The sequence below is a fragment of the Siphateles boraxobius genome, unplaced genomic scaffold, assembly GCF_051911475.1.
Source record: "Siphateles boraxobius isolate OS27281-9 unplaced genomic scaffold, OSU_SipBor_1 130, whole genome shotgun sequence".
Taxonomy (NCBI): Eukaryota; Metazoa; Chordata; class Actinopteri; order Cypriniformes; family Leuciscidae; genus Siphateles; species Siphateles boraxobius.
Window position 1 is genome coordinate 40403634 of NW_027508734.1, and position 19202 is coordinate 40422835.

Below are 19202 nucleotides of genomic sequence, written 5' to 3' on the forward strand. Positions count from 1 at the left end.
TTTCCCCCTAAACATTTTAGTTGGGTGTTCGTCTAACATTTGTTTCTACTTGTTTCATAATGTTTAGAGATCATTAAAAAGTAACAATCTCATGTTTGCAGAATTATAAAATGGAGTGTTCCCCTAATGTTCCTATAACCAAGCTTTAAATGTTCAGGGAACATTTCCAAATAACTTTTGCATTACTTAATGGGAAAGTTAGCAAAACATTTTGTTAGCTGGGTAAAACCATGTTTTCTGTACAATATCAAACAGAATAAATACTTCAGTATTTGGTTTGTCTCTATTTTGCTTTAATGGCAGCAGCACTCAAACTGCATTACCTCCACAAGTTTGTGTCAAACCTGATGATCATGTTCTCTAATATGATTTTGAGATTATCCAAAAAGCATCTTGCTCTTCAATCAGACCGTATGTACAAAGTCACATGATCTATGACTTTGTGATTCGATTATTTGATAAGTTCTCCAGAAATGTGTGGGTATATTATTAATTTTTCAACGTTTCTTAGTTTTAGATGTTTCAAAATCGCAAAACATCCTGTTAAATTCCAGGCTTAAATTAGATTCACAGATTTTCAATGTGGTGTCATTCTTTTGGACCCCACTGTATATAACAGCCACATAAGTATTCATGAGTGCATATGAATGTGCATGAATAGTTCATGAAAAGTCTTTTGTGTGTAATGGAGCAGTGTGTGTTTACTCAGGTAATGTTATTGTCAGTGTGTGTGTTTGACCTCAGGTTGCCCTGTGCAAAGTGCTCAACAACTGAGCCAGTCTTTGCCTGAGCACTTCCTCTGCCCCTTCCTTCCTCTCCCTCCTGTTTTTAAAGGAAGACTGTTTGATCACTGCAGAGGGTCCTGGAAAAGTTGACGTGGTATTTGAGGTGAAAGAGTTAACCTGGTCTGTGTCTGGGAGAGAGCTAAAAGACATTTGAATCCACTCCAGTGGAAATGTATTAGAAATTGTGGTTTTATTGTGTGGAAAAACATAGAAAGAACTTTGTGTGTGTGTGTGTATATTGGCGTGGTTAAGGTTAAATTTAATATGGATGTGTAAGGGAAACTGAATGTTTTAGGTGTTGTGAATGACAAATGACTTTGACCTCTAAATATATATTTTTTTCAATTTAAATTAGATTTAAATGAAGTATAGAGACCAATTCAAACTGCACCTACAGATGCAGACCGACAGCAAAAGACACTTTGTTGGGTTTTGTCGGATCAGTGTTACATTGCATCTGTTGGCGTTGGTTGTCACTTGGTTTAGCTGATTATACATGTTGATGTCATGTTGAATGTCTGAGAAGTGACATACTGTGATAATCTGATGATCGTCCGTGTTGGTTGGCGTCTGTTGGTGCAGTGGACTGGCCTTGGAATGCCACACTGCTAGACATGCTAACTACCTGTGTGTGTGTGTGTGTGTGTGTGTGTGTGTGTGTGTGTGTGTGTGTGTGTGTGTGTGTGTGTGTGTGTGTGTGTGTGTGTGTTTGTGAGTGTGTGTACAGGTTTGGCTATGGTTTTGAGGGCCAAATCTCCTACTAATATAATGAAATATCATGATAACCAACTTGTGAGGACATTTTACATGCTAACTATTTTAAAATCACCCATATCATGTTTAAATTTCAATGGTTTCTGTGAGGGTTAGGCTTAGGGGTAGGTGTTAGGAGAATAAAAATATTATTTAACCTGATTTATAAACAATGGACGTCTATGAGATGTCCTCACTAATATGAAACAAACCTGTGTGTACGTGTGTACATGGTTTTCTATGCATTGCACACAGACTTATGGGGACTCGTGTCACTGCGGGGACCTAAATTGAGGTCCCCATGAGGAAACAAGCTTATAAATTAAACAGAATGAGTTTTTTCTGAAAATGTTAAAATGCTGAAAGTTTTGTGGGATGGGTAGGTTTAAGGGTAAGGTTAGTGTAAGGGGAGAGAATATACAGTTTAAAAAAACTTTACGTCTATGGAGAGTCCCCACAAAGATAGTGAACCTGTGTTTGTGTGTGTATTATCAACATGCACCAAGCAGGCTGTGGTCACTTGAGTGTGTGCTCTGCTGATTAATCATTGTTGTGCTGCGTCCAGTGTGTGTGTGTGAGAGAGAGAGAGAGAGAGAGAGAGAGAGACGTGTGTGTAGACCTCTTCTATGCCATGTCTGCTGTTTTTATAAATATTCTGTTGCCGGGTTTTAAGCTTCATATGGAATTATTCTCATAGATAAACTCACTCCTTCTGGTCTTATATCTATTTTGCAAGAAGGCAGTTGCATATGTGTGTGTAAAAACTGCGCAAGTATGAATGCATGAGAGCCTGTATTGATCTCACTGCATCTGTTGGTCTGTGTGAGCAGGTGAGTGTACATATTTGTGGATGTGACCTCTGTGTGAGCGTGTGTGTGTGTGTGTGTGTGTGTGTGTGTGTGTGTGTGTGTGTGTGTGTGTGTGTGTGTGTGTGTGTGTGTGTGTGTGTGTGTGTGTGTGAAGGGGCGGGGCATGTGATGTTTACCAGACAGATGTCTGTGATGAATTGATAATGGAGAACAGTGTTGTCGATTTGAATGCTAAACCTCCAGTCTGCAGTAGAGGGAGGGACCTGCCCTCTCCACTGCAGTGCGTGTGTGTGTGTGTGTGCGTGTGTGTGCAGCCAGTCAGCAGCTCGGACGGCAAGCTGCTCTCACACGCAGCCTAGGCTCATAACCGGATTTTACACTCGTTTATTATCCTCCGCTATTTATTACTCTTTCCCTCATTTCCCATCTCCTCCTTTTCAGGATAAAGTGACAGTCATCTGTCCTTGGGAAGCATCCTTCCTCCACGAATCACACATTTTTTAACACACATATCATAACCTGTGTGTTTGTTTTTGTCGGTGAGATTCGGCCGTCGCCTTACAACACCTTCGCACCATGAGTCTCTCTTACTCTCTATCTGCCTTTCTCACCTTATAGAGTCTGTTTTTTCTTACAGCTTCTCCTTTCTCTCGCTCCACCTCTCCTCCTCTCAATATTCCTCTCCAGCTCTCTACCTCTTGTGATTCTCATCTCTCTCTCCCTCTCTTTTCCCTCACTCTCTCCCTGTTTGCCGCATCTTTGCTCATCCTTCTCTCTATCATTCCCACCCTCATCTCACACACTCTCTCTCTGTCTTCATTGGCATGACTGTGCTAGAGTGTTGCGAAAGCAGTGACCATTAAATCAACACAGAATGGTGAAATATAACACATGAAAAATGAAAACAAATTTAAAGTTGCCATGAAATGGAAATTCGCCCTCTTTTTTCTAAACACAGTTTTATAGATCTTATTGTGAACGATTCATCCATTTTGTTTGACCTTGTAATTTTGATTTAAAATGTTTTAAATAGACAAAGACTTCTTTCAGGTGATGCTGCACATATCCAGTCATTTAGTCTGCTTAAACCCCGCCCTTTTCTTACAATCCACTGCAAACTCACATTCAGATTCGTCTCCATCCAATCAACAACCAGTTGATAGAACCAAGTCCCCATTCTACATTTTTTTTTCTTTTCGTTATCCGTTTTACTCAAATATATAGCCTACATCTTGATACAGAAGAAAAAATCTGTTGTTACTTCCGTTTTTCTATCACGGTTCTCAATTGTTTTTATTAATAACTAGTGATATTTTCTCTTCTCTAGTAAAGGATCCCTCACTCAAATGTTGTTTTATTTAACATTTTCATTTACACATTATTTTGCACAATTATCAAACAGTTTTCCTGACAAAAGTCAAATCAAGGCAGATGTATTTATACAACGCTTTGCACAATACGCATTCATAGTTTCAAAGCAGCTTCTCAGAAAAATCATGATGTTAATGTTTAGCAGATTATTTCCTTTTGCGATGATACAAGCAATTAAGAGTTGAGATTTGCTATATATCTCTTAACAGGAGTGTACTGTATGTATTTGGATATCGATGTATGCACTGTATGTACCGTATGTTGATCAAGTTGGATATATTATATATCCAAGTCTATATATAGAGCTGTTGAATAATATAGTTTACATTTTGTAAACAAGGAGTTGAGATTTTGAATTGAGAAAATATTGAATTGAAGAACTGTTTTTGTCCATAGGCTACAATGAAAAAACAACAACAACAAAAAAACACTGAACCCCACTGACTTTCATTATATGCACAAAAAACACAGACATCTTTATGGCCCGAGAACAGTTTATTTGAAATATATCCTTTCGTGTTCCACAGAGGAAAGTCATTAAGCTCGTAAAGGGTGAATAAATGATGGCAGCATTTTTATTTTTGGATGAAATCTTTTGCATAAGACTGATAGAATGGTTTGGTGATGGTCACATGTGTAGCATGTGAAAATGTTGTTCATGTTCTTTCGCCCCACTCTCTCTGTGCTTCTCTTTTCCTCTCCAACTGCAGCGTCTCCACCTCTCCTCAGAATCACTCAGTGGTGATAAAGCATCCACCTCCCTCCTCTATCTACACCCTCCCTCTTTCTCTCTCTCCCTCTCCATCCCTCTCCTCGTTTCGGCATTCCCTACATCCATCCGTTCAGCCTTCCCTGGCTCTCAATGAAATGAACGCAGAGCCTGAACTCTGACTGGCTGGAATGGAACTGGATGGGACGCATGCTCTCTTTCTCTCTCTCACACTTACACACATACACACGCACCCTCACACACTCATGTTCACGCAAACAAACTGACTCAGTCTCGCTGACTGCTCCGTGTCAGGCGGGCACACGCACATGCTTGCGCTGCCGTGCTCACGCACATAGACGCACCAACACACTCTCAGTCATTGTCAATCTGTGTGGCTTCAACCTTGGGATGAGGTGATGTTTTGGGACAGGAAACACGGAACTATGGGCAATTCCCAACGCCGGGCAAAAGGGAGGCATAAAACCAAGGGGGCAACAGGTAAAGCGCACACGCACGTACCTGTGTCACAACTAGATGTGTGCACAGATTTGCTCACACGCGCATTCTCGCACATGCACTCTCCACAGATTTATTTGACTGTCGCTTCAGGTGTTGTGCATGTCATTGTGTGTGTGTGCATGTGAGAGGATATCAGTGTCTGTGACTGGTTTCATGTGATTAATCAGTGTTGCTGCTGTAAGTCAGGGTCACCGTAGGGTTTGAAACCACTGTTCGCCCTCTCGTTACCACTGTGAGCTTTTTGAAACCTCTTACGCTTTCGTCCCTTTATCCAAAAAAAAGAGAGAAAAGGAAAGGATCAAGTGGCAAGCCTTGAGAACTGTGTAGCCCCACACAGACACAGAGGACAGCCGGATTCAGAGAGGATCAGAGAGAATGGAGGACAAAATAAAAGATGAGAGGGGAAAGGGGTGGTGGTAAATGGATCGGGAGGAGAGAGGTTTAAGACAGATGAGGAGTAATGGCAGTTCGAGAAGACGATCAGGACGTGGAGATGAGAGGGAGCTGGAGAGTGTGGAGATGTGGAGCTGTCACTCATTCTCTTATCTGTGAATTAGAGAGGACACGCGCATGCACACTATATTGGTACAAGCAAATATGTCTTTAACACTATCACGCTCTCTCAAGAACATCCTAGACATAGACAAACAGTGTTTATGGGGCTTAAAACAAGACGCCTTCATGGGATATTTAAGGAGCAGAATCAAGTATACATCTTTTTGTCTTGCAGTGTTGGCTTTTTTAATCTTGCTTAGATGGTTTCTAATTCATATTTCATTATCAGTGTATTTATTTAGTTTTTTTTCAGCTCACATTTTATTAAAATTGCCAGTTATAAAGTCAGAATTCTTATAGATATAAACTTGCAATTGTGCAAAGTAGTCAAAATTCTAAGAAAAAAAGTCAGAATTGCGAGATATAAACTTTTTAACACGCAATTGCAAGATTATATATCGCAATTATGACTTTATAACTCGTATGTGGCAAAATAAGCTTCCATAGTGATCAGAATAAAGCAAGTCTGTTTCAAATTCTGATTCTGGATCCAGTGTCTGCTATAAAGTGCTCGCTTTTTCAGCGTACTGGAAGGTTCTGAATCTGAATCACGGGAAGGTTCTGATTCTGGATCCAGTTTCCACTACACAGTATATTTGGACGGTTCAGAATCTTTAATGTGGAAGCGATTCTCCTCATTGTGAATTTCTATTATAATTCTGGTTATTATTTCTGATTCATGCCTCTGACTCTCAGTGTGCAGTCTGTTGTCTGAGATCAAAGTTATTGACGGTCTCGCGCAGTTGTAGTGCTCAAATATTCAACTGCAAATGACTGGCGATATACGGTATGCGTGTGTTTGTGTAATGTCTGGAGTTCACAGTGCTCTGTACACACGTTGCTTTCTATACACACATTGTTTTCATTCATACTTTTTCTCCTACGCTGACGTCATGCTCTCAGAGAAGGGCCGTACCCTGACATGAACAGATAGAGAGAGAGAGCTGTGTGTTACTGTGTCTGTGTGAGACTGGGCAGTTGTTGTCATGGCAACGGACAGGTGGTATTGCCAGTCAATTGAAAGCCTGTTTGATGCTGCCTTTATAAGTGTGTGTGTGTGTGTGTGTGTTTTTTTCCCACACTGCGTCAGTGTTCCTGTGTCAACCCCTGAGACGTCTTAGTTCACTTTACCTCATAAAACAACATAAAGGATCATCTATATATAAACCGAAATTCTCAACATTTAAGCAGACGCATCTGGTGTTTTTAACAGAAGTGTGTGAAAATACTTGTGAGTTATGCACATCCACACACTGAAACCTGTATTAGAGCAGTACAGCATGTGCCGTAGTTGAAAGAGTGTTTTTCTCACCGCTGGTTTATCGGATCTGATTGTTTTGTACAAAAACACAGTTGAATCTGTTGTGAATAATTGTGTTTTGTGTATGTGAGATAGAGGACCTAATCCATGTGTTTTTGACCTTGCGTGTCACAAGCTGCTTAGACACATAAACACAACAGTTGGTCAGATAGCGCTGCAGTCCTATACTGAAACTTTCAATGTCGTATTGTGTAGGCTATTTGTTATTTATTTATAAGCATTTGTGTTGTGTCTGTATTTATTTGATAATAATATAGGATTTTTTTCACCATACAACCCTTTTATTTTGTCAATCTTAAATCATAATATTGTGTTCAGGGTCTAAAATTCACTCCCCAATGTCATGCATGCCGATGGGAAATGACCCGAACCCGAATTCTTAGATGAACATTCTTAGATAAATAGAAAGTACAAAAGAATGGAATTTATTTAAAATATATTAGAGATATATATATATATATATATATATATATATATATATAAATAGTTTTCACTACCACTTTTGATCAATTTAATGCATTCTTGCTTGAACAATATATATATTTTAGAAATCTTATTTACGTTTTGTCCTTAGAAGACGGATGTGCCACAGCAGATGTTTGTTTATGCATATGGTTATATATGATGTTGCATTTCTTAATATAAAATTACTATCCAGGCAACAAACTCCCCAAAGCCTATTTGTCACTTGGCGAGTGCTAATTTTGGACCCTGGTCACTGTTTTGCTTGAGTAGTTAGTTAATGTTCAGTGTTGTTGGACTTTGTTGGCTTTATAGCGGCTGTGATTGCCTGTGAGCGTTTCCAGGCGTCTCATTGGCTGTTTGCCTGTCACCTCCAGCAGGACAGGAAGGCACTCGTAAGCATGGGAAGGAGAAAACAGTGCTGCGTTGACAATAGAGTGGGGAGGGGGACGACCTAAAACACTGAGTGCTCATGTATCCTGCCTCTCTCTCGCCTTCCCTTCCTCCCTCACTCACTCCCAACTCACATTTTGGTAACTCTAGAGGTCTATGCCACTAGACCACTTCTTTCTCTAACTCTCCTTCCTTCTATGGATGTCATTATGGAGAGGCTAGATGTCTTCCGAGGAAAAACAGGTAGGGTTAGCGATCCTGTGTTTTCTGTATGTTCTTTGTAGAGCCATGACTGACACAGAGCGCTTAATAGGATAATTTCTTAAATAGTTTAAACTCAGAGACCCACCGTGACTGCTGGAAGTATAAAGACTCTCTATAGAGCGACAGGGAGGTCAGACAGTAATGCAGGAGGACGTCTGTCAGAGGGTTTCTTTGAGATAGGAGATCATCTTCTCTCCTGAAGCAGGATTTGTGCGCTTACACCGTTAGCATTTGTGTTGCAAAGGTTGTAATCTCATATTTAATAATGAGTTTGAGAGTGTAAACTGTGAGTCTGCACTGTTGATCACTTAAAAACAGTATGTTTTGGTTGACAAATTTAATGGAATAAGCTGCATGTGAATGTACTGTTTTGTGTTCCATTGTATGTGTGTGTGAAGCACACCTTGGTCATGGAATCATAACACACCTCTGTGAAAGTGATCCTGGGTCACAGAGATTCATAACAGTCTCACACACATACAAAACATGCTGAAGCTCAAGACATGGAGCTGGTGCCCATTTGCCATTCCAGTTTTCACTCTCCCTTGGGTTCATATTTCAGCACTGAATTCCTGCTTAGTCCTGCAAATGCGGAATAATAACATTACACACTCACTCACTGTATTTTACACAGACACACACAATGCCAGTTTTGAATACAGACCCGCAAACATGCAGAAATTAGTGAACACATATTCATGACAACTAGCAGTTTCTCTGCTCAAACATTACACGCACGTGTGCACGCACGTGTGCGCACACACACACACACACACACACACACACACACACACACACACACACACACACACACACACACACACACACACACACACACACACACACACACACACACACACACACACACACACACACACACACGGAAGGATCTTCCAGAGCTCACTGGCTAATTATGCATGTAGAATGAATGGGAGAGAAAATTAAGCCTCATAGAATTTTTTATGCAAACGAGTTTCTAAATGAAGTCTTTGAGTCCAGGCGGCCACACAGCCTGACTGACAGTCTAAATGCATGAGAAGAGAGAGCTGAAGTGAGAGCTCAACTACTGTGTCTGTATATGTGTGTGTGTTGTGCTTGTGTTTTCCAGTGTGCGTTCAGACTTCTGCCAAACCTCTGTCTTTATCAGTCATCTATTGATCTTGCCACTGACAGATACATTCCAGCAAAAGCCAGCTGCTTACAAGCACAATCTCTCTCTCTCTCTCTCTCTCTCTCTCTCTCTCTCTCTCTCTCTCTCTCTCTCTCTCTCTCTACACTTTCACAAAAACAGTCTTTATTTGTGACTTTTCACACTTTGCTTTGCACCTTGTCTTGCACGTGATCTTTCCATTTCTGTCTTTCATTGCACCTTCTCTCCTTCTCGAGCCTGTATACCGTGCTAGAGGCTGGAGGAGATGAACAATATTTGAGCAGCCACAAGTTTATAAATGATACTCGTTTTTTCATTAGGAATAGAGGTATAGAAAAGATAAATACTTAATAAAATCACAACTCAAACGTATACAAAAACTACAGTACCAGTTCTAAAGATATAGGCAAACAATTTCATCATTTTAACTGGTGTTAATCACACTTTTCAACTTTTCTTTCAGTTTTTAGTTTTTTTAAATATTGGGTCTGCCAATCAATGGCACCATTTGGTGGTTGCTAAAGAGGTACAAAAACTTATTTAATGCATCTGCTTGACACAGAGGACCAGTTTGTTCTGGAGTGTGTTGATCAATGTTTGAATATGAATTAAGCCTAAATTAAATCTGTTCATCATATAAAGTGATCTTGTCTCTTCAAAAGACTTCGATTGCTTTCAAAAGACTTTCGGAAATCGGTTGCTTTTTTGAAGCATGAAACATTTGGTTGTGTGGACTTTAATGGACAAACATGAGAGAATGTTAAAAAATAGTATTTGTGTTTCAATGATGAACAGAAGGTATGAAGAACATGATGGTCAGTAATTGATGACAGAATTTTCAGTTTCAGGCAAACTATCCCTCTAATCATTATAATAATTGGAAACAGTCATAAATAAGCAATGTTGCTCTATCTATATACAGTAAGAAGCTCAGTCTGAAGAAGTCCCTTCTAGCTTTACCCTTTACCAAGCTGTCATTTATTTATGTCTCAGTAGGTTAGTGTAAGGGCAGAACTTGTTCTTTTATGTTGGACTAACTCTAGATGCCTAAATCCTGTTGTCAGCACATTAGAGCTGCGTCCTCCAGACTTTTGCCTGTCTTTGACCTCTGTGTTCAGGTCCATGCAAGTCCTTCCCTGAGGAACGAACTGACAGCTCACTCCCTCTATATCTACTTCTCCTGTTACTCTCATTCATCTACACCTTCACAGATCTCTTTTCATCACAGAGTCTGTGTGCTAGCTGTGACAGGAAGTGGATGAAGTGCACTTTCCTGTCAGTACTGTTGTTGGGACAATAGATCCTGGAAGTTATCTAAAGAGCATTGGTTTCTATTCTTCTTTATTGTGTGTATAAACTGTATGTCTAAGTATTAGCAATGGTTATTACATGGCTCGCTGAAATACTTTATTTTAATTAGTCAGTTGAGGCGTACTGAGGTTGAATATTTTTGTATAATGACTGTTAAACTGACCGTTAATTAACTGTTGTCCCAGGCAACAGTCTTCCTACATAGTTGTGCTAGTTTCATGTCTCTCATTTCACTCTGCGGTCTCTTTCTTCTCATGTAATGAAATTATTTAAACTCAATTACTATGTATTTATTTGGTAAGTAGCTGTGTAATAAGAGGAAAAACGTACAGTCAGCTTGTCATTAACTTACCTCAATTTAATAATATTTCAATATGTGTATGTGTGCATTTTATGGTATGCCAAGTGCACCTTTATCTTTATTTTCCCAGAAAGTATAATTTTAAACCCCAGATTTGTTAAGTCTTGAACGGCAGAATGTTTTCTTACTTTGTATCAGTGGTGCTAATTCCACACTGGTTCCCTTGAGATTTTCCTATGGGGTTTTATAATGGGGTTTTTCAATTTATGAGTAAAATAAAGTCTGTGGTAAACATAATTGGACGATATTTGAATGTTTTGCTGTACAACGTTACACACAACCATATCGAATGTTTATTTTTTTTAAAATTTTTGTAATAAGTAACTAGATAAGAACGTTTGTGGTGTGAGTGTGTGAAGTTTACTCTGTAGAGCAAAACATTCAGGTATTGTCAAGTTATGTTTACCACGGACCCATTATAAAAACGCAATAGGAAAATCTCAAGGGAACCAGTGATGAATTCGTCTTCCAGGTTTTGACGTTACCCCTGCACCACTCCGTTGTAATGTAGCAGGACCATTTTATTTATTTCAGTTTGTTTTTGTCCCCCAGCAGATTTTTTAAATACTCTTGCATTTTTGCATGAACAAGATATTAAAAGATTATTTTAGATGCTTCTATGTTTTGAGCTTTCTTCAAGCTGCATCTGACAGCTCTTTTGCTATAGAGTTTATTATAGACCCAAGTGTGACATGTACTGTGTCAGAAAAAAATGTGCAAACATTGTACCTTTAGGCGGGGTACAACGGCTTGCCACTGGAGCAGTACCCTGAAACACAGAATGGGGTGAACCTTTCTCCTATGAACCTTTTAGGGTAGATAAGGTACAACATTCCTTGCAGCTCCAGTGACAAGTTGTTTTACCCCTAAAGGTTTTCTGAGAGTACACACACGCACGCAAACACACACGTACACACGCAATTTGAGTCCTCTGAATGCTTATTCACACAGGTATAACGAGGGCTTTTTGAGCAAGTGCAGCATGCCAGATCCTACTGTAAATGAGAAAGTGCTTAAATGTTGTGCCTGTGAAAGCTCAAAGAAGCCTGGGATTTTTTGTCCAGTTTGAAGTCAGGTTGAGTGGATACTACAGGACCCAGAGCCAAAATAAACCAGGTCAACAAATGACATCATAATAAAGCTTTCCTGTTGGATTGTACTAGATTTTTGTGTCAACAAAGCAAGGGACGGAAAATAGAGGTCACCTTAGCCAATCACAACAATCAAAACGTCAATTAGACTTCTAGTCTACAACCCTGACTGATTCCCTTATAAGAGCCGGAATGAAATTAAACATGTCTTTCGTGTAATGCAAACTACTGATTTCTCATGAGTTCACATTTCTTTGTGTTGTTGACATTAACTACTGGTTGCACCAGAATGAACCATAGTTTTCTTAGCAGAAATGCTGGTAGCCAGTGTGATTCATTCCTTGTTTGGACATAATTTAAAAGCTTCACCAAATGAGAGTTATAATGGTGCTAACTGCTATAAGCAGCAGATCAGGCTTTGGCTCTGACACCACAGTATGACTCTGTACAACATTAATCCCCATCAGCCACCACCTAACACGTATAAAAGCGGAAATTGGACAAAGGTTCACAGCATTTGTAGCATGAGCTCATTCTGTTTTTCAGGGGGAATATGTCTCTTGCCTTTCCTTTTGATTGAGTCATTTCTAGCCCACTCATGCATGGACACTAACTCTCTGCTTCAGACCGGTGGATTTTCTGTCGGGAATTTCAAACATTTTGTCAGCTTGTATACATACGCATATCTGCTTCATCCTGCTATCTGCTTTCTTAGATTATATCCCACTTCCTTCACACAGGCTGTCAGAGCTGGTACTGTCTGTTTTTTAAAATATTTTTACTGTTAGTGACACAGCCTTTTCCTTAAAGTGATTTTCTCATCTTGGTTTAGCATGTATTTACCCTGAGAAGAGGACCTGTGAGAAAAACATTATCCCACTTTAAGTGCATGTGTGATCTGATTCTGCTACTTAGGCTATTTACAAGGTGAAGGCATTTAGAACCAAACTCTGCATGGAAATCATATGGGACAGTGTATTTGCCAACCATGCTTTCAGTGTTTACTGACGTACTGTTCATGTGTGTTTCATTCAAGTGCTGTTAGGGATGTGTGGCTTTCAGAACTGATTTGAGGGTGAAGGGTGTAATTACTTATTTTGACCTAAAATATTTGATATTATGAAGTGTGTTTAACTACTATGTACTAACATTTAAATTAATCATTTGAAACAATACATTTATTGTGTACATACATGTGTTTACATTGAAAAAATACCTCAATATAATTACAGCTTAATTATTTTTTGTCATCGCATCTATAATGGCCCTTCCCTTATAGGTTAACCAACCCGTAAACCCAACCAAATTACGAAACCTGTCCCTAACCTTAACTCTATCCCACCTCAAGTGCAGAAATTGCAAGTGTTTTACAGTATGAAAAAAGTACATTGTACCTAACACTTATTTTTTTTATAAGTAAGTACTATGTAAGTACATAGTAGTTAAAGACACCTAATATAAAATGTGACCAAATATTTTCTTTTATTCCAGGCGGCTAGAAAGTGCTCTTTGGGACTTTGACCTCTCTATTGCCATCTGTGGTTGAAACATAAAATTGCAAGTTACTTTAAAAAAACAAAACAAACATCAGTTGTGCTTCAACACTGCTTTTCTGCATGGATAAATTTGGTGATCATTGCTAGCAATGATAAAGTCCAACAAGATGTGTTATAAAGATGTTGGTTGAGCAAGTTGCCATAGTAGCTGGACATTCTTTTTCCTGTTTACAAACATGATAAACACAAAAAGACAAAAGATGTAAACCTGAAATTTCCCATAAAATCCAACCGATCCAAAATCAGTCATTAATTGTAGGCTTACCACAGTGTGTCAGGTGATGGTGGTGAAATGAGCGAACATACGACGACGAAACAGCACAGGACACAAGGAGAATAAATAGGGAGAACAAACAAAGGAGGTAACGAAGGAGGACAGGTTGGGCAAATTAATCAATCAGGTTACAAGATGGGAGGGGCTAGACAATCAACAGGAGAGCACATGGCACAAGGAAACATAACAAGCCATGTGCTCACACCAAACATGACAAAAAACACAAGCACATGGCCAGTAAAACAAATCACAAGCCAGGTGCTCACACAAAATGAGACATGAACACGCAGCCAATGAGAACACTCATAAGCCACGTGTTCACACAAAACATGACATGAAAGTACATGAAACAAGGCACACAGACAAGACAAAACAGGAGTGTCAGGGCTCTGTCACAAAACCAAGAAATAGACTAGGCAGAAGTGACAGACCCCTGACACAGTGAGTCCGACCGTTTTAAACACTTAATAAAAAATAGAACTTTTTAAATTTTGTTAAATTTTACCCACCCAAAGTTTCCATAGTGTACTTTTAAAATGCAGAAATAAAGGTAGGTACAGTTTATGCAGTAAAGGCTTGCGCACACTGATAACGGTAACTACAATGATAACTATTTTAGTGGCCACACCAATGGACGAAAAGCTTCTTTTTTATAATAAGCGTATGCTGCAGTTGTCATCTGCCACTTTAAATGCTTTAGCTCTTTAAAGTTGGGTGAATTCTGATTGACTGTCAACTTTCATTATATTATATTAGAAAAATGTTTAAAAACAATCATTATATTCATATTCTGTTTCTTTGTTGTGCACAAATGTACTGCAGCCATGTGTCATTTTGAATAAAGGTCAGGCCTAATAAAAATGAATCACTGCATTTTATTCTATCAATAAACATAGAAAAACAGCTTTTCCGATCAGTGCTGTAACCTCTTGTCAAAGTGTTTTGTGATGCCTGTCTAATCTTTACTCTTATGAATAATGTCACCACATTTGGGCTCATCTGCAACATAGTTTGTACTCTTTATGTTCAGAGGAACATGAGTAGATGGATAAGGCCGAAGGGTATATGAGGGATAGAGTATTGGAGAGGATGAGAGGAGGACCAGGGAAAGATAAACTCCAGAGGGCCAGTGGTCACATTTCCTTTCCTCCGCACACTTCCTCTTTGGAGCTTGTGCATGTTTGTTTATCAGACATACTGACACATAGACACACTTTCACTAATAGTCTGTCTTTCAGCACTTGTCGTTCACACACGCTCACTGGCACCGGAGGAAACAGACGGGGAGGGGTGAAGCAGTGCAGAGGAAGCGGCAGTCACTACAGTCAGCACTGCTGGGAGCAACACTGCAGCATATGCAAACACATCACAGCCTCACAACACTCAGTGCCATGTTTCTGTGGAAAACATGTGGAATGGAGGAGGTGTCATGGAACCTGTGTGTGCTAACTCGTGTGGTGAGATTGTGGCCATGAGAAAAATAATGCCTCTATTGTGTGTGAGAGTAGAGTCCATCCATCAAGTTCTCCATCCATCCATCCATCCATCCTATTCTCTTCTACATCCATCCATCCTATTCTCTTCTACATCCATCCATCTATCCACCCTATTCTCTTCTACATCCATCCATCCATCCTATTCTCTTCTACATCCATCCATCCTATTCTCTTCTACATCCATCCATCCTATTCTATTCTACATCCATCCATCCATCCTATTCTCTTCTACATCCATCCACCCATCCATCCTATTCTCTTCTACATCCATCCATCCACCCATCCATCCATCTATCCATCCTATTCTCTTCTACATCCGTCCATCCACCCATCCATCCATCTATCCATCCTATTCTCTTCTACATCCATCCATTCTATTCTCTTCTACATCCATCCATCCACCCATCCATCCATCCATCCATCTATCCATCCTATTCTCTTCTACATCCATCCATCTATCCACCCTATTCTCTTCTACATCCATCCATCCGTCCATCCTATTCTCTTCTACATCCATCCATTCTATTCTCTTCTACATCCATCCATCCACCCATCCATCCATCCATCTATCCATCCTATTCTCTTCTACATCCATCCATCTATCCACCCTATTCTCTTCTACATCCATCCATCCATCCATCCTATTCTCTTCTACATCCATCCATCCTATTCTATTCTACATCCATCCATCCATCCTATTCTCTTCTACATCCATCCACCCATCCATCCTATTCTCTTCTACATCCATCCATCCACCCATCCATCCATCCATCCATCTATCCATCCTATTCTCTTCTACATCCGTCCATCCACCCATCCATCCATCTATCCATCCTATTCTCTTCTACATCCATCCATTCTATTCTCTTCTACATCCATCCATCTATCCACCCTATTCTCTTCTACATCCATCCACCCATCCATCCTATTCTCTTCTACATCCATCCATCCACCCATCCATCCATCCATCCATCTATCCATCCTATTCTCTTCTACATCCGTCCATCCACCCATCCATCCATCTATCCATCCTATTCTCTTCTACATCCATCCATCCTATTCTCTTCTACATCCATCCATCCATCCACCCATCCATCCTATTCTCTTCTACATCCGTCCATCCACCCATCCATCCATCTATCCATCCTATTCTCTTCTACATCCATCCATTCTATTCTCTTCTACATCCATCCATCCATCCTATTCTCTTCTACATCCATCCACCCATCCATCCTATTCTCTTCTACATCCATCCATCCATCCACCCATCCATCCTATTCTCTTCTACATCAATCATCCATCCATCCATTCCAATCTCTTGTACATCCATCCATCCCATTCTCTTCTACATCCATCCATTCATCATATTCTCTTGTACATCCATCTATCTATCCATCTATCCTATTCTATTCTACATCCATCTATCCAATTCTATTCTACATCCATCCATCCATCCATCCTATTCTATTCTGCATCCATTCATCCATCCCTATCTATTCTACATCCATCCATCCATCCATTTATTTTATTCTATTCTATTCTATTCTGTTCTATTCTATTCTACTTCTTTGCATCTATGACCAGGACATATGGGCTTTGAGCTAATCTATACGCTAGTGTAATTTTGTTACACCCTGTTGTATAGCATGAAAAAAGTTGTTAAATCACTTTATAATGATTTATCAGATATAAGTATTTGAAATTTTAAGTCTTTGGGGCCATACAAACAGAATGCATTTTTTTGATTTCACTGCAATTTCACTTTCACTGTGTGTGTGTGTGTGTGTGTGTGTGTGTGTGTGTGTGTGTGTGTGTGTGTGTGTGTGTGTGTGTGTGTGTGTGTGTGTGTGTGTGTGTGTGTGTTTGTTTTAATTTTACTTCTGTGTGAATGACCGCTTTCTCCTCTGGTTACACAGACAGAAAATTTGATGACTTGTACATTTTTGCTCAATAGATCACTCTCTAGTATAAAAATGTCTCTCCCTTTAAAATGTAAATACCACCTGCCTTATTTAGCAGTAACAAGTAGCAAATTATGGTTTGTTTGTGTGTCATCAGTTATGTGAACTGAAAGTGGCTGAAATTCATTTTGCAAGTTTCTTAATTTCATTCGTCCCAGGTACAAGCTGTCAAGTGTAGCTTTGATATGTCTTGCCCATCTTCCTATTTCAAGAGAAAATGGATCAACAAAGGAAAGAAAAAAGAGCTTTGTCTTCAAATATAGAAAGATATAAAGATCCAATATAAGAATTTTTTACTCTGTCAGTGCTCACAGCTCCTCCATCACACTGTAGATACAGTTACCTTGGAGAGAAAGACAACAGATAGACACATTTCCATAAATATGAGCTGTGTCCATGTACTGTAGGATGTGAGCCTGGCTTATGCTTTATGCGTTGATTTCACACTTGCATCGTAGTTTCCAAACCTCAGCCGACTGTTTCTGTGCAGATGTGGCAGCTGAGAGCGGATGTTAGTGTTTTCATCATTTACTGATCGATTTAATTAATTGAGCGTCTGTTTTATACAATCACTTTGAAGACTGAGATTGGTTTTGTCTCGTACACACCATCTGCTGGTGTAAATCACCTTCATTCACTGCAGTGTTTCACAGCTTCTTATTGGTGCTTGTCCAGGTGTGGTGGTGATGTTGTCATGAACCTTCCCTTAACTCCGTCGGACATTTTTAGATCACTATCGCCTCACGTTCGGTGCTGCTATGTACATTTTCAATGTGCACCCAGTAAAAAAACCATCAAGGGCTCTAGTCCTGCTTGACGGTGTGGAAAGGCTTCAATCTCACACATCAGTGAAAGAAAAGAGGGAAAGATTGGGTGAAGGTAGAGAGAGAGTTTGGATTGGGATTCATGCCACTACAATTATCCTGTGAGAGTAATTGCTTTTGGCAGCACACTCTGTACAATCACAGAGCAAAAACACAATTTGATTCCTGCGTGTATGTGAGAAAATTGTGCAAGCCAATATGGGTTGGTGAGGGACACAAACACCCTTTTACAAGTGTATTCTTCTTTACTCATATTGGATATGTGCACACTTCTATCATCATGTTTCTAAAGACGTGTGTAATAAAGAGCCTAGTCAAGCTTGGGTTAAAATCATGAGAACATCTGATAAAAAGGGCCTTCGACGATTAATTAAATACTTATGGGTTTGGAACAACACGAGGTTGAGTCGCATCGGTGAACAAGTCACGTTATTATTACATGAATGGCCTGTTTCACAGACGAGGCTTAAGCTAGTCCCAGACTAAAATGCATGTTTGAGCTGTTTTAACTGAAAGCATCTTTATTTTGTCTCAAGATGCACACCAGTAATGTTTTTTTTTCTAAGGCACGTTTATAAAAGCTACTTAAATGTCTTAATTGAACTAAAACCTAATCCTGGCTTAATCTAAGCCCTGTCTGTGAAACCAGGCGTAAGGATAATATAAAATACCAGTAAATAAAACAAAACTTTTGCCACATTATAAACACTATGAACATTTATTTTAATTCCCCTCACTCTTGGGTGAACTATCCCTTTAATTATAGTATAAATGTTTACACCTATCCCTCAGGAGATTTATGTCTTATTGAAATATTAATTTTGTAAAATACCATTAGACATATATTAAAATACATATATTGTAGATATTGTAGACACATATTAAAAGTATAGAGCTGAAGAATTTGATGAAAACTATTTAAGTTCACCCTGAACTATTTTAAAGTATTTTTTCTGCAGCTAAATGTGGCAGATCTGAGCACAGTTTGAGACATTGTTGAGATCTCTTCTGAAACCCTAGATGAAGGCATACTGTATGTGAGATTACTGAGGATGTTTTTCTCCTCTGGGTTTGTAAGGCTTTAGTTACAAAGTCTTCTCAACTTTCGGCACTTTATGTGCTGTATATGTGATGTTGTACCAGCAGTCAAGTCTGACAAATATCCTCCGGATACATTCTGCTCAATGAGAAGAGTTGAGACAAAATGCCTGTAAATGTTGAAGTGAGTAACAGC

At 39.4% G+C, this 19202-nt stretch overlaps 1 protein-coding gene across 3 annotated transcripts in view; it reads left to right on the top strand.

Moving 5' to 3' along the window:
* nhsl2 (NHS-like 2) overlaps positions 1–19202 on the top strand; it is a 67425-nt gene that overhangs the window by 32615 nt on the left and 15608 nt on the right. Inside the window, exon 1 of one of the 3 annotated variants that reach the window (XM_077229483.1) lies at positions 7727–7923. The exons of the other annotated variants lie outside the window; for them this stretch is intronic. Coding sequence (XP_077085598.1) covers positions 7878–7923 — 46 coding nt within the window. The 5' untranslated portion in view covers positions 7727–7877. Of the gene's footprint in view, positions 1–7726; positions 7924–19202 lie in introns of those variants that run through there. 3 annotated transcript variants of the gene reach the window in all.